The sequence below is a fragment of the Lampetra fluviatilis genome, unplaced genomic scaffold (assembly GCF_964198595.1).
Source record: "Lampetra fluviatilis unplaced genomic scaffold, kcLamFluv1.1 SCAFFOLD_167, whole genome shotgun sequence".
NCBI classification, from domain to species: Eukaryota; Metazoa; Chordata; class Hyperoartia; order Petromyzontiformes; family Petromyzontidae; genus Lampetra; species Lampetra fluviatilis.
In genome coordinates this window covers 10,001-24,249 of record NW_027621230.1, presented here as the reverse complement: position 1 = coordinate 24,249, position 14,249 = coordinate 10,001, and the positions used below count along the sequence as shown (strand labels likewise).

The 14,249-nt window shown below is 54.2% G+C and overlaps 1 protein-coding gene across 1 annotated transcript in view; it reads left to right on the top strand.

Moving 5' to 3' along the window:
* Positions 1-1,630: 1,630 nt before the first annotated feature.
* The window catches only part of LOC144954950 (terminal uridylyltransferase 4-like), a gene marked incomplete at its 3' end in the record, with an annotated part of 18,212 nt that continues 5,593 nt past the window's right edge, over positions 1,631-14,249 (top strand). The window contains exons 1-3 of the mRNA XM_078885314.1: positions 1,631-3,008; positions 5,072-5,556; positions 8,059-8,175. Coding sequence (XP_078741440.1) covers positions 2,843-3,008; positions 5,072-5,556; positions 8,059-8,175 — 768 coding nt within the window. The remainder of the gene's footprint in view (positions 3,009-5,071; positions 5,557-8,058; positions 8,176-14,249) is intronic.

Sequence of the window (14,249 nt, the reverse complement as noted above, 5' to 3'; positions counted from 1 at the left end):
TTGGTGAGTGAGCTGGTGAGTGAGTTGGTGAGTGAGCTGGTGAGTGAGTTGGTGAGCTGGTGAGTGAGTTGGTGAGTGAGCTGGTGAGTGAGTTGGTGAGTGAGTTGGTGAGTGAGTTGGTGAGTGGGTTGGTGAGTCAGTTGGTGAGTCAGTTGGTGAGTGAGCTGGTGAGTGAGTTGGTGAGTGAGTTGGTGAGTTGGTGAGTGAGCTGGTGAGTGAGTTGGTGAGTGAGTTGGTGAGTTGGTGAGTGAGTTGGTGAGTGAGTTGGTGAGCTGGTGAGTGAGTTGGTGAGTGAGTTGGTGAGTGAGTTGGTGAGTGGGTTGGTGAGTCAGTTGGTGAGTCAGTTGGTGAGTGAGCTGGTGAGTGAGTTGGTGAGTGAGTTGGTGAGTTGGTGAGTGAGCTGGTGAGTGAGTTGGTGAGTTGGTGAGTGAGCTGGTGAGTGAGTTGGTGAGTGGGTTGGTGAGTGAGTTGGTGAGTTGGTTGATGAGTGAGTTGGTGAGTTAGCTGGTGAGTGGGTTGGTGAGTGAGTTGGTGAGTGGGTTGGTGAGTTGGTTGGTGAGTGAGTTGGTGAGTGAGTTGGTGAGTGGGTTGGTGAGTGGGTTGGTGAGTTGGTTGGTGAGTGAGTTGGTGAGTGAGTTGGTGAGTGGGTTGGTGAGTGGGTTGGTGAGTTGGTTGGTGAGTTGGTTGGTGAGTGAGTTGGTGAGTGAGTTGGTGAGTGGGTTGGTGAGTGGGTTGGTGAGTGGGTTGGTGAGTTGGTTGGTGAGTGAGTTGGTGAGTGAGTTGGTGAGTGAGTTGGTGAGTGAGTTGGTGAGTGAGTTGGTGAGTGAGTTGGTGAGTGAGTTGGTGAGTGAGTTGGTGAGTGAGTTGCTGAGCGAGTTGGTGAGTGAGTGAGTTGGTGAGTGAGTTGGTGAGTGAGTTGGTTGGTGAGTGAGTTGGTGAGTGGGTTGGTGAGTGAGTTGGTGAGTGGGTTGGTGAGTGAGTTGGTGAGTGGGTTGGTGAGTGAGTTGGTGAGTTGGTTGGTGAGTGAGTTGGTGAGTGAGTTGGTGAGTGAGTTGCTGAGTTGGTTGGTGAGTGAGTTGGTGAGTTGGTTGGTGAGTGAGTTGCTGAGCGAGTTGGTGAGTGAGTTGGTTGGTGAGTGAGTTGGTGAGTGAGTTGGTGAGTGAGTTGGTGAGTGGGTTGGTGAGTGAGTTGGTGAGTGAGTTGGTGAGTGGGTTGGTGAGTGAGTTGGTGAGTGAGTTGGTGAGTGAGTTGGTGAGTGAGTTGGTGAGTTAGCTGGTGAGTCAGTTGGTGAGTGAGTTGGTGAGTGAGCTGGTGAGTGAGTTGGTGAGTGAGTTGGTGAGTCACCAGGCTGTTAATTGCTATGCTAATCAATGTAAATCTATACTAATAAAATGTCAATATCGATGGTAATCTATGGTAATTTATGTAAATGAATGTTAATATATGCTAATCTATTGTATGAATCAATATTCTCATAAAAATCCAAATCATTTCAAGCCACACTAATGTATGCTAATTTATGTAAATTTATGCCAATTTATGTAAATTTATGCTAATTTATGTTAACCCCGCCCCTTTTGTGTTTCAGGTTCCCGGTTCGCCCCGCCCCCCAACCGCTAGCCCCGCCCCCTTGTCCCCTACGCCCCGCCCCCCCCCCCTTAGCCCCGCCCTTCACCACCTCCACTGCAACCGCGTGAACTTTGCCGCGGTCCCTCGCGTTGTGAAGTTCGCAAGTTTTTCACCCCTCCCCCTTCTTGAATGTCATTGGGTGGGATAATTTTATTATTTGACGCGGTCCCTACGGGGGGTTGTTGTTGTTGACCCTGTGGGTGGGTAGTTGTTGTTGTTGACTGTGTGTGTGGGTTCTTTGACGCGGTCCCTACGAAGGCTTGTTGACTGTGTGGGTGTGTGAGTTGTTTGACGCGGTCCCTACGAAGGCTTGTTGACTGTGCGGGTGTGTGGGTTGTTTGACGCGGTCCCTACCGGGGGTTGTTAACTGTGTGTGTGTGTGTTGTTTGACGCGGTCCCTACGAACGGTCGTTGTTGACTCTGTGTGTGTGGGTTGTTTGACGCGGTCCCTACGAAGGGACGTTGTTGACTCTTGTGTGTGTGTGGGTTGTTTGACGCGGTCCCTACGAAGGCTTGTTGTTGACTGTGTGTGTGGGGGTTGTTTGACGCGGTCCCCAAGTAGGGGGTTGGGTTTTGTTTTTAAACTCTTCCAATTAGTTGGTTTGACACGGTCCCTAAACGTACAAATTTTAGCCCCAAATTTTTTAATTCCATTAGATTTTTGACGCGGACCCTTGAGTTGGTGAGTGAGTCGGTGAGTGAGTTGGTGAGTGAGTCGGTGAGTGAGTCGGTGAGTGAGTCGGTGAGTGAGTCGGTGAGTGAGTCGGTGAGTGGGTTGGTGAGTCGGTTGCTGAGTCAGTTGGTGAGTCAGTTGGTGAGTGAGTTGCTGAGTGAGTTGGTGAGTCAGTTGGTGAGTGAGTTGCTGAGTGAGTTGCTGAGTGAGTTGGTGAGTGGGTTGGTGAGTGAGTTGGTGAGTGAGTTGGTGAGTGAGTTGCTGAGTGAGTTGGTGAGTCAGTTGCTGAGTCAGTTGGTGAGTCAGTTGCTGAGTGAGTTGCTGAGTGAGTTGCTGAGTGAGTTGCTGAGTGAGTTGCTGAGTGAGTTGCTGAGTGAGTTGCTGAGTGAGTTGCTGAGTGAGTTGCTGAGTGAGTTGCTGAGTGAGTTGCTGAGTGAGTTGGTGAGTGAGCTGGTGAGTGAGTTGCTGAGTGAGCTGGTGAGTGAGTTGCTGAGCGAGTTGGTGAGTGAGCTGGTGAGTGAGTTGGTGAGTGAGGAGCGCATGGAGGGAGTTGAGGGTGAGGGGAGAGCTCCCTCACCTGTGCGTGTGGTGAGGGGCGAGGGGAGAGGCGTGAGGGTCACAGTGTTCAACCCCGAAACGTCGGACATGAGGACACCGGGTGGAATGCAACAGCAGCAGCTGAGAGACAACGTCAAAGTAGCCCGGGGTGAGTGAGTGGGTGAGTGGGTGAGTGGGTGAGTGAGTGGGTGAGTGGGTGAGTGAGTGGGTGAGTGGGTGAGTGAGTGGGTGAGTGGGTGAGTGAGTGGGTGAGTGAGTGGGTGGGTGGGTGAGTGAGTGGGTGAGTGGGTGAGTGAGTGGGTGAGTGAGTGGGTGAGTGGGTGAGTGGGTGAGTGAGTGGGTGAGTGGGTGGGTGGGTGGGTGAGTGGGTGAGTGAGTGGGTGAGTGAGTGGGTGAGTGGGTGGGTGGGTGGGTGAGTGGGTGAGTGGGTGAGTGAGTGAGTGGGTGGGTGAGTGAGTGGGTGAGTGAGTGGGTGAGTGGGTGGGTGGGTGAGTGAGTGGGTGAGTGAGTGGGTGAGTGGGTGGGTGGGTGGGTGAGTGAGTGGGTGAGTGAGTGGGTGAGTGGGTGAGTGAGTGGGTGAGTGAGTGGGTGAGTGGGTGAGTGGGTGGGTGAGTGGGTGAGTGAGTGGGTGAGTGGGTGAGTGAGTGGGTGAGTGGGTGAGTGAGTGGGTGAGTGAGTGGGTGAGTGGGTGAGTGAGTGGGTGAGTGAGTGAGTGAGTGGGTGAGTGAGTGGGTGAGTGGGTGAGTGAGTGGGTGAGTGGGTGAGTGGGTGAGTGAGTGGGTGAGTGAGTGGGTGAGTGGGTGAGTGAGTGGGTGAGTGGGTGGGTGGGTGGGTGAGTGAGTGGGTGAGTGAGTGAGTGAGTGGGTGAGTGGGTGAGTGAGTGGGTGAGTGGGTGAGTGAGTGGGTGAGTGGGTGAGTGAGTGGGTGAGTGGGTGAGTGAGTGGGTGAGTGGGTGAGTGAGTGGGTGAGTGGGTGAGTGAGTGGGTGAGTGGGTGAGTGAGTGAGTGAGTGGGTGAGTGAGTGGGTGAGTGGGTGAGTGGGTGAGTGAGTGGGTGAGTGGGTGAGTAAGTGGGTGAGTGGGTGAGTGAGTGAGTGGGTGGGTGGGTGAGTGGGTGAGTGAGTGGGTGAGTGAGTGGGTGAGTGGGTGAGTGGGTGGGTGGGTGAGTGGGTGAGTGAGTGGGTGAGTGGGTGGGTGAGTGGGTGGGTGGGTGGGTGAGTGGGTGGGTGGGTGGGTGGGTGAGTGAGTGGGTGAGTGGGTGAGTGGGTGAGTGAGTGGGTGAGTGGGTGAGTGGGTGAGTGAGTGGGTGAGTGAGTGGGTGAGTGAGTGGGTGAGTGGGTGGGTGAGTGGGTGAGTGAGTGGGTGAGTGAGTGGGTGAGTGAGTGAGTGGGTGAGTGGGTGAGTGAGTGGGTGAGTGAGTGGGTGAGTGGGTGAGTGGGTGAGTGAGTGGGTGAGTGAGTGGGTGAGTGAGTGGGTGAGTGGGTGAGTGAGTGAGTGGGTGGGTGGGTGGGTGAGTGAGTGGGTGAGTGGGTGGGTGGGTGAGTGAGTGGGTGAGTGGGTGAGTGGGTGAGTGAGTGGGTGAGTGGGTGGGTGGGTGGGTGAGTGGGTGAGTGAGTGGGTGAGTGAGTGGGTGAGTGAGTGGGTGAGTGAGTGGGTGAGTGGGTGGGTGGGTGAGTGGGTGGGTGGGTGAGTGGGTGAGTGGGTGAGTGAGTGAGTGGGTGAGTGAGTGGGTGAGTGAGTGGGTGAGTGAGTGGGTGAGTGAGTGGGTGAGTGAGTGAGTGGGTGAGTGGGTGGGTGGGTGGGTGGGTGAGTGGGTGAGTGGGTGGGTGAGTGGGTGAGTGGGTGGGTGAGTGGGTGAGTGGGTGGGTGGGTGGGTGAGTGGGTGAGTGAGTGAGTGAGTGAGTGGGTGGGTGGGTGGGTGGGTGAGTGAGTGAGTGAGTGGGTGAGTGGGTGGGTGGGTGGGTGAGTGAGTGGGTGAGTGAGTGGGTGAGTGAGTGGGTGGGTGGGTGGGTGGGTGAGTGGGTCGGTGGGTGAGTGGGTCGGTGGGTGAGTGGGTGGGTGGGTGAGTGAGTGAGTGAGTGGGTGAGTGAGTGAGTGTCTGAGTGAGTGTCTGAGTGAGTGTCTGAGTGAGTGAGTGAGTGACTGAGTGAGTGAGTGACTGAGTGAGTGACTAAGTGAGTGTCTATCCGCCTTGCCTGCCCGCGCGTCTCCAGGCTCGTGCTCCAGAATGGCGACTTACACCTCCACCACCTCCACCACCTCCACCACAACCTCCACCACTCCGCTAGCGGTGGGAGCAACATCAGCAGGAGGTGGTGGAGTTGCTGGTGGTGGAGCTGGTGATGGAGCTGGTGGTGGAGTTGGTGGTGGAGCTGGTGGTGGTGGTGGTGGTGGACCTGGTGGTGGAGCTGCTGGTGGTGGAGCTGGAGGTGGTGGAGGTGGTGGAGGTGGTGTTGGACCTGGTGGAGGTGGTGGTGGTCGTGGAGGTGGTGGTGGTGGTGGTGGTGGAGGTGGTGGTGGTCGTGGTGGTCGAGCTGGTGGACCTAGTGGTGGAGGAGGTGGAGGAGGTGGAGGAGGAGGGACCCGCGTGGGCTCTGCCCCCGTGATTGATGAGTCCAGGCTGAGCTCCTGCGAGCTACTGGGCCTCAGACAAGCCGAGCAGAGGCTGGAGAGAGATGGGGTCCATCGCCTACTCAAGGTGACACACACACAGTGACACACACACAGTGACACACACAGTGACACACACACAGTGACACACACAGTGACACACACACAGTGACACACACACACACAGTGACACACACAGTGAGCTCCTGCGAGCTACTGGGCCTCAGACAAGCTGAGCAGAGGCTGGAGAGAGATGGGGTCCATCGCCTACTCAAGGTGACACACACACAGTGACACACACACAGTGACACACACAGTGACACACACACAGTGACACACACAGTGACACACACACAGTGACACACACACAGTGACACACACACAGTGACACACACACAGTGACACACACACAGTGACACACACACAGTGACACACACACAGTGACACACACACAGTGACACACACAGTGACACACACACAGTGACACACACACAGTGACACACAGTGACACACACACACAGTGACACACACAGTGACACACACACACACAGTGACACACACACAGACACACACAGTGACACACACAGTGACACACACACAGTGACACACACACAGTGACACACACACAGTGACACACACACACAGTGACACACACAGTGACACACACAGTGACACACACAGTGACACACACAGTGACACACACATTGACACACACACACAGTGACACACACACAGTGGCACACACACACACAGTGACACACACACACAATGGCACACACACACAGTGACACACACACAGTGACACACACACAGACACACACAGTGACACACACACAGTGACACACACAGTGACACACACTACACTACACACACACACACAATGTCTCTCTCCCCGTGTCTCTCTCTCTCCCCGTGTCTCTCTCCCCGTGTCTCTCTCCCCGTGTCTCTCTCCCCTCGTGTCTCTCTCCCCTCGTGTCTCTCTCCCCGTGTCTCTCTCCCCGTGTCTCTCTCCCCGTGTCTCTCTCCCCGTGTCTCTCTCCCCGTGTCTCTCTCTCCCCGTGTCTTTCTCTCCGTGTCTCTCTCTCCCCGTGTCTCTCTCCCCGTGTCTCTCTCCCCGTGTCTCTCTCCCCGTGTCTCTCTCCCCGTGTCTCTCTCCCCGTGTCTCTCTCCCCGTGTCTCTCTCCCCGTGTCTCTCTCCCCTCGTGTCTCTCTCCCCTCGTGTCTCTCTCCCCTCGTGTCTCTCTGCCCGTGTCTTTCTCTCCGTGTCTCTCCCCGTGTCTCACTCCCCATCTCTCTCTCCCCTCGTGTCTCTCTGCCCGTGTCTTTCTCTCCGTGTCTCTCCCCGTGTCTCTCTCCCCGTGTCTCTCTCTCCCCGTATCTTTCTCTCCGTGTCTCTCTCTCCCCGTGTCTCTCTCCCCGTGTCTCTCTCCCCGTGTCTCTCTCCCCGTGTCTCTCTCCCCGTGTCTCTCTCCCCGTGTCTCTCTCACCGTGTCTCTCTCTCTCCCCGTGTCTCTCACCGTGTCTCACCGTGTCTCTCTCCCCGTGTCTTTCTCTCCGTGTCTCTCCCCCCGTGTCTCTCTCCCCGTGTCTCTCCCCGTGTCTCTCTCACCGTGTCTCTCACCGTGTCTCACCGTGTCTCTCTCCCCATGTCTTTCTCTCCGTGTCTCTCTCTCCCCGTGTCTCTCTCCCCGTGTCTCTCTCCCCGTGTCTCTCTCCCTCTCTCCCCGTGTCTCTCTCCCTCTGTGTGTGTTTGAGTCTCTCTCCCCGTGTCTCTCTCCCCGTGTCTCTTTCCCCGTGTCTCTCTCCCCGTGTCTCTTTCCCCGTGTCTCTCTCTCTCTCCCCGTGTCTCTCTCCCCGTGTCTCTCTCCCCATGTCTCTCTCCCCATGTCTCTCTCTCTCACCGTGTCTCTCCCCGTGTCTCTTTCCCCGTGTCTCTCTCTCTCTCCCCGTGTCTCTCTCTCTCCCCATGTCTCTCTCTCTCACCGTGTCTCTCCCCGTGTCTCTTTCCCCGTGTCTCTCTCTCTCTCCCCGTGTCTCTCTCCCCGTGTCTCTCTCCCCGTGTCTCTCTCCCCATGTCTCTCTCTCTCACCGTGTCTCTCTCACCGTGTTTCCCCGTGTCTCTCTCTCCGTGTCTCACCGTGTCTCTCACCGTGTCTCTCACCGTGTCTCACCGTGTCTCTCTCTCTCTCACCGTGTCTGTCTCACCGTGTCTCACTGTGTCTCTCTCTGACCGTGTCTCTCTCTCTCTCCCCGTGTCTCTCTCCCCGTGTCTCTCTCTGTGTGTGTTTGAGTCTCTCTCCCCGTGTCTCTCTCCCTGTGTCTCTCTCCCCGTGTCTCTCTCTCTCACCGTGTCTCACCGTGTCTCACCGTGTCTCCCCGTGTCTCACCGTGTCTCTCCCCGTGTCTCACCGTGTCTCTCTCCCCGTCTCTCTCTCACCGTGTCTCTCTCTCTCTCACCGTGTCTCTCTCCCCGTGTCTCTCTCCCCGTCTCTCTCTCCCCGTGTCTCTCTCTCTCACCGTGTCTCACCGTGTCTCACCGTGTCTCCCCGTGTCTCTCCCCGTGTCTCTCTCACCGTGTCTCTCCCCCCAGGTGTCTCCGCTGTTCCCGAACGCAAAATATTTGTGTCGCTTGTGTCACTTCCACTCGGACTCGGTGCAGAGCGCTCACCGCCACATCAAGGAGAAGCGCCATCGTCACGCACTGCAGGTGACTTACTCACTCAGTCACTCACTCACTCAGTCACTCACTCAGTCACTCACTCAGTCACTCACTCAGTCACTCAGTCACTCAGTCACTCACTCAGTCACTCACTCACTCACTCAGTCACTCACTCAGACACTCACTCAGTCAGTTGCTCAGTCACTCAGTCAGTCACTCAGTCACTCACTCACTCACTCAGTCAGTCACTTAGTCACTCACTCACTCACTCAGAGCGCTCACCGCCACATCAAGAAGAAGCGCCATCGTCACGCACTGCAGGTGACTCAGTCACTCAGTCACTCAGTCACTCACTCAGTCACTCACTCAGACACTCACTCAGTCAGTTGCTCAGTCACTCAGTCACTCAGTCACTCACTCAGTCACTCACTCAGTCACTCACTCAGTCACTCACTCAGACACTCACTCAGTCAGTTGCTCAGTCACTTAGTCACTCAGTCAGTCACTCAGTCACTCACTCAGTCACTCACTCACTCAGTCACTCACTCAGTCACTCATTCAGACACTCACTCAGTCAGTTGCTCAGTCACTCAGTCACTCAGTCAGTCACTCAGTCACTCACTCAGTCACTCAGTCAGTCACTTAGTCACTCACTCACTCACTCACTCAGAGCGCTCACCGCCACATCAAGGAGAAGCGCCATCGACACGCACTACAGGTGACTCACTCACTCAGTCACTCAGTCACTCACTCAGTCACTCACTCAGTCACTCACTCAGACACTCACTCAGTCAGTCGCTCAGTCACTCAGTCACTCAGTCAGTCACTCAGTCACTCACTCACTCACTCAGTCACTCACTCAGTCACTCACTCAGACACTCACTCAGTCAGTTGCTCAGTCACTCAGTCACTCAGTCAGTCACTCAGTCAGTCACTCACTCACTCACTCACTCACTCAGTCACTCACTCAGTCACTCAGTCACTCACTCAGTCACTCACTCACTCACTCAGTCACTCAGTCACTCACTCACTCACTCAGTCACTCAGTCACTCAGTCAGTCACTCAGTCACTCACTCACTCACTCAGTCACTCAGTCACTCACTCACTCACTCAGTCACTCAGTCACTCAGTCACTCACTCACTCAGTCACTCACTCAGTCACTCACTCAGACACTCACTCAGTCAGTTGCTCAGTCACTCAGTCAGTCACTCAGTCACTCAGTCACTCACTCACTCACTCAGTCACTCAGTCACTCACTCACTCACTCAGTCACTCAGTCAGTCACTTAGTCACTCACTCACTCACTCAGAGCGCTCACCGCCACATCAAGGAGAAGCGCCATCGTCACGCACTGCAGGTGACTCAGTCACTCAGTCACTCAGTCACTCACTCAGTCACTCAGTCACTCAGTCACTCAGTCACTCACTCAGTCACTCACTCAGTCACTCACTCAGACACTCACTCAGTCAGTTGCTCAGTCACTCAGTCACTCAGTCAGTCACTCAGTCACTCACTCACTCACTCAGTCACTCACTCAGTTACTCACTCAGACACTCACTCAGTCAGTTGCTCAGTCACTCAGTCACTCAGTCAGTCACTCAGTCACTCACTCACTCACTCAGTCACTCACTCAGACACTCACTCAGTCAGTTGCTCAGTCACTCAGTCACTCACTCACTCACTCAGTCACTCAGTCACTCACTCAGTCACTCACTCACTCACTCAGTCACTCAGTCACTCAGTCAGTCACTCAGTCACTCACTCAGTCACTCACTCAGTCACTCACTCAGACACTCACTCAGTCAGTTGCTCAGTCACTTAGTCACTCAGTCAGTCACTCAGTCACTCACTCAGTCACTCACTCACTCAGTCACTCACTCAGTCACTCATTCAGACACTCACTCAGTCAGTTGCTCAGTCACTCAGTCACTCAGTCAGTCACTCAGTCACTCACTCACTCACTCAGTCACTCAGTCAGTCACTTAGTCACTCACTCACTCACTCAGAGCGCTCACCGCCACATCAAGGAGAAGCGCCATCGACACGCACTACAGGTGACTCACTCACTCAGTCACTCAGTCACTCACTCAGTCACTCACTCAGTCACTCACTCAGACACTCACTCAGTCAGTCGCTCAGTCACTCAGTCACTCAGTCAGTCACTCAGTCACTCACTCACTCACTCACTCACTCACTCACTCACTCAGTCACTCACTCAGTCACTCACTCAGACACTCACTCAGTCAGTTGCTCAGTCACTCAGTCACTCAGTCAGTCACTCAGTCAGTCACTCACTCACTCACTCAGTCACTCACTCAGTCACTCACTCACTCACTCAGTCACTCAGTCACTCACTCACTCACTCAGTCACTCAGTCACTCAGTCAGTCACTCAGTCACTCACTCACTCACTCAGTCACTCAGTCACTCACTCACTCAGTCACTCAGTCACTCAGTCACTCACTCACTCAGTCACTCACTCAGTCACTCACTCAGACACTCACTCAGTCAGTTGCTCAGTCACTCAGTCAGTCACTCAGTCACTCACTCACTCACTCAGTCACTCAGTCACTCACTCACTCACTCAGTCACTCAGTCAGTCACTTAGTCACTCACTCACTCACTCAGAGCGCTCACCGCCACATCAAGGAGAAGCGCCATCGTCACGCACTGCAGGTGACTCAGTCACTCAGTCACTCAGTCACTCACTCAGTCACTCAGTCACTCAGTCACTCAGTCACTCATTCAGTCACTCACTCAGTCACTCACTCAGACACTCACTCAGTCAGTTGCTCAGTCACTCAGTCACTCAGTCAGTCACTCAGTCACTCACTCACTCACTCAGTCACTCACTCAGTTACTCACTCAGACACTCACTCAGTCAGTTGCTCAGTCACTCAGTCACTCAGTCAGTCACTCAGTCACTCACTCACTCACTCAGTCACTCACTCAGACACTCACTCAGTCAGTTGCTCAGTCACTCAGTCACTCACTCACTCACTCAGTCACTCAGTCACTCACTCAGTCACTCACTCACTCACTCAGTCACTCAGTCACTCAGTCAGTCACTCAGTCACTCACTCACTCACTCAGTCACTCAGTCACTCACTCACTCAGTCACTCAGTCACTCAGTCACTCACTCACTCAGTCACTCACTCAGTCACTCACTCAGACACTCACTCAGTCAGTTGCTCAGTCACTCAGTCAGTCACTCAGTCACTCACTCACTCACTCAGTCACTCAGTCACTCACTCACTCACTCAGTCACTCAGTCAGTCACTTACTCACTCACTCACTCAGAGCGCTCACCGCCACATCAAGGAGAAGCGCCATCGTCACGCACTGCAGGTGACTCAGTCACTCAGTCACTCAGTCACTCACTCAGTCACTCAGTCACTCAGTCACTCAGTCACTCAGTCACTCACTCAGTCACTCACTCAGTCACTCACTCAGACACTCACTCAGTCAGTTGCTCAGTCACTCAGTCACTCAGTCAGTCACTCAGTCACTCACTCACTCACTCAGTCACTCACTCAGTTACTCACTCAGACACTCACTCAGTCAGTTGCTCAGTCACTCAGTCACTCAGTCAGTCACTCAGTCACTCACTCACTCACTCACTCAGTCACTCACTCAGACACTCACTCAGTCAGTTGCTCAGTCACTCAGTCACTCACTCACTCACTCAGTCACTCAGTCACTCACTCAGTCACTCACTCACTCACTCAGTCACTCAGTCACTCAGTCAGTCACTTAGTCACTCACTCACTCACTCAGAGCGCTCACCGCCACATCAAGGAGAAGCGCCATCGACACGCACTACAGGTGACTCACTCACTCAGTCACTCAGTCACTCACTCAGTCACTCACTCAGTCACTCACTCAGACACTCACTCAGTCAGTCGCTCAGTCACTCAGTCACTCAGTCAGTCACTCAGTCACTCACTCAGTCACTCACTCAGTCACTCACTCAGACACTCACTCAGTCAGTTGCTCAGTCACTCAGTCACTCAGTCAGTCACTCAGTCACTCACTCACTCAGAGCGCTCACCGCCACATCAAGGAGAAGCGCCATCGTCACGCACTGCAGGTGACGCACTCACTCAGTCACTCAGTCACTCACTCAGTCACTCACTCAGACACTCACTCAGTCAGTTGCTCAGTCACTCAGTCACTCACTCACTCACTCAGTCAGTCACTTAGTCACTCACTCACTCACTCAGTCAGTCACTTAGTCACTCACTCACTCAGTCAGTCACTCAGTCAGTCACTTAGTCACTCACTCACTCAGTCACTCAGTCAGTCACTCAGTCAGTCATTTAGTCACTCAGTCACTCACTCACTCACTCACTCAGTCACTCAGACACTCACTGAGTCACTCACTCAGTCAGTCACTCAGTCACTCACTCACTCACTCACTCAGTCACTCACTCACTCACTCAGACACTCACTCAGTCACTCACTCAGTCAGTCACTCAGTCACTCACTCACTCACTCACTTAGTCACTCACTCACTCAGTCACTCAGACACTCACTGAGTCACTCACTCACTCAGTCAGTCACTCAGTCACTCACTCACTCAGTCACTCAGACACTCACTCAGTCACTCACTCAGTCAGTCACTCAGTCACTCAGACACTCACTCAGTCACTCACTCAGTCACTCAGACACTCACTCACTCACTCAGTCACTCACTCAGACACTCACTCAGTCACTCACTCAGTCAGTCACTCAGTCACTCAGACACTCACTCAGTCACTCACTCACTCACTCACTCAGTCACTTACTCAGTCAGTCACTCACTCACTCAGTCAGTCACTCACTCACTCACTCAGTCACTCAGACACTCACTCAGTCACTCACTCAGTCAGTCACTCAGTCACTCAGACACTCACTCAGTCACTCACTCACTCAGTCACTTACTCAGTCAGTCACTCAGTCACTCACTCAGTCAGTCACTCAGTCACTCACTCACTCACTCAGCCACTCACTCACTCACTCAGTCACTCACTCACTCACTCAGTCACTCACTCACTCACTCACTCAGTCACTCACTCACTCACTCAGCCACTCATTCACTCACTCAGCCACTCGCTCACTCACTCAGCCACTCGCTCACTCACTCAGCCACTCACTCTCTCACCCCGTGTCTCTGTGTCTCACCCCGTGTCTCTCTCTCTGTGTGTCTCTGTCTCTCTGTGTCTCTGTGTGTCTCTCTCTGTGTGTCTCTCTGTGTCTCACCCCGTGTCTCTGTGTCTGTGTCTCTCTCTCTCACCCCGTGTCTCTGTGTGTGTCTCTCCGTGTCTCTGTGTCTCTCTGTGTCTCACCCCGTGTGTCTCTGTCTCTCTCTGTGTCTCTCTGTCTCTCTCAGGACAAGCTAGAGGAAGACTCACTCCGTGCCTTGTCCACGCCCTCCGTGGGACACTCCGTGTCTCTGTGTCTCTGTGTGTCTCTGTGTGTCTCTGTTTGTCTCTGTGTCTGTCTCTGTCTCTGTGTGTCTCTGTGTGTCTCTGTGTGTCTCTGTCTCTGTGTGTCTCTGTGTGTCTCTGTGTCTGTCTCTGTCTCTGTGTGTCTCTGTGTGTCTCTCTGTGTGTCTCTGTCTCTGTGTGTCTTTCCGTGTCTCTCTGTGTGTCTCTCTGTGTCTCACCCCGTGTGTCTCTGTGTCTGTGTCTCTCTCTCTCTCACCCCGTGTCTCTCTGTGTGTCTCTCTGTGTGTCTCTGTGTGTCTCTGTGTCTGTGTCTCTCTCTCTCTCACCCCGTGTCTCTCTGTGTGTCTCTCTGTGTGTCTCTGTGTGTCTCTGTGTCTGTGTCTCTCTCTCTCTCACCCCGTGTCTCTCTGTGTGTCTCTCTGTGTGTCTGTGTGTCTATCACAGGACAAGCTAGAGGAGGACTCGCTCCGTGCCTTGTCCACGCCCTCAGTGGGACACTCCGTGTCTCTGTGTGTCTCTCTGTGTGTCTCTGTGTGTCTCTCTGTCTCTGTGTGTCTCTCTGTGTGTCTCTGTGTGTCTCTCTGTCTCTGTGTGTCTCTGTGTGTCTCTCTGTCTCTGTGTGTCTCTCTGTGTGTCTCTGTGTGTCTCTCTGTCTCTGTGTGTCTCTGTGTGTCTCTGTGTGTCTCTGTGT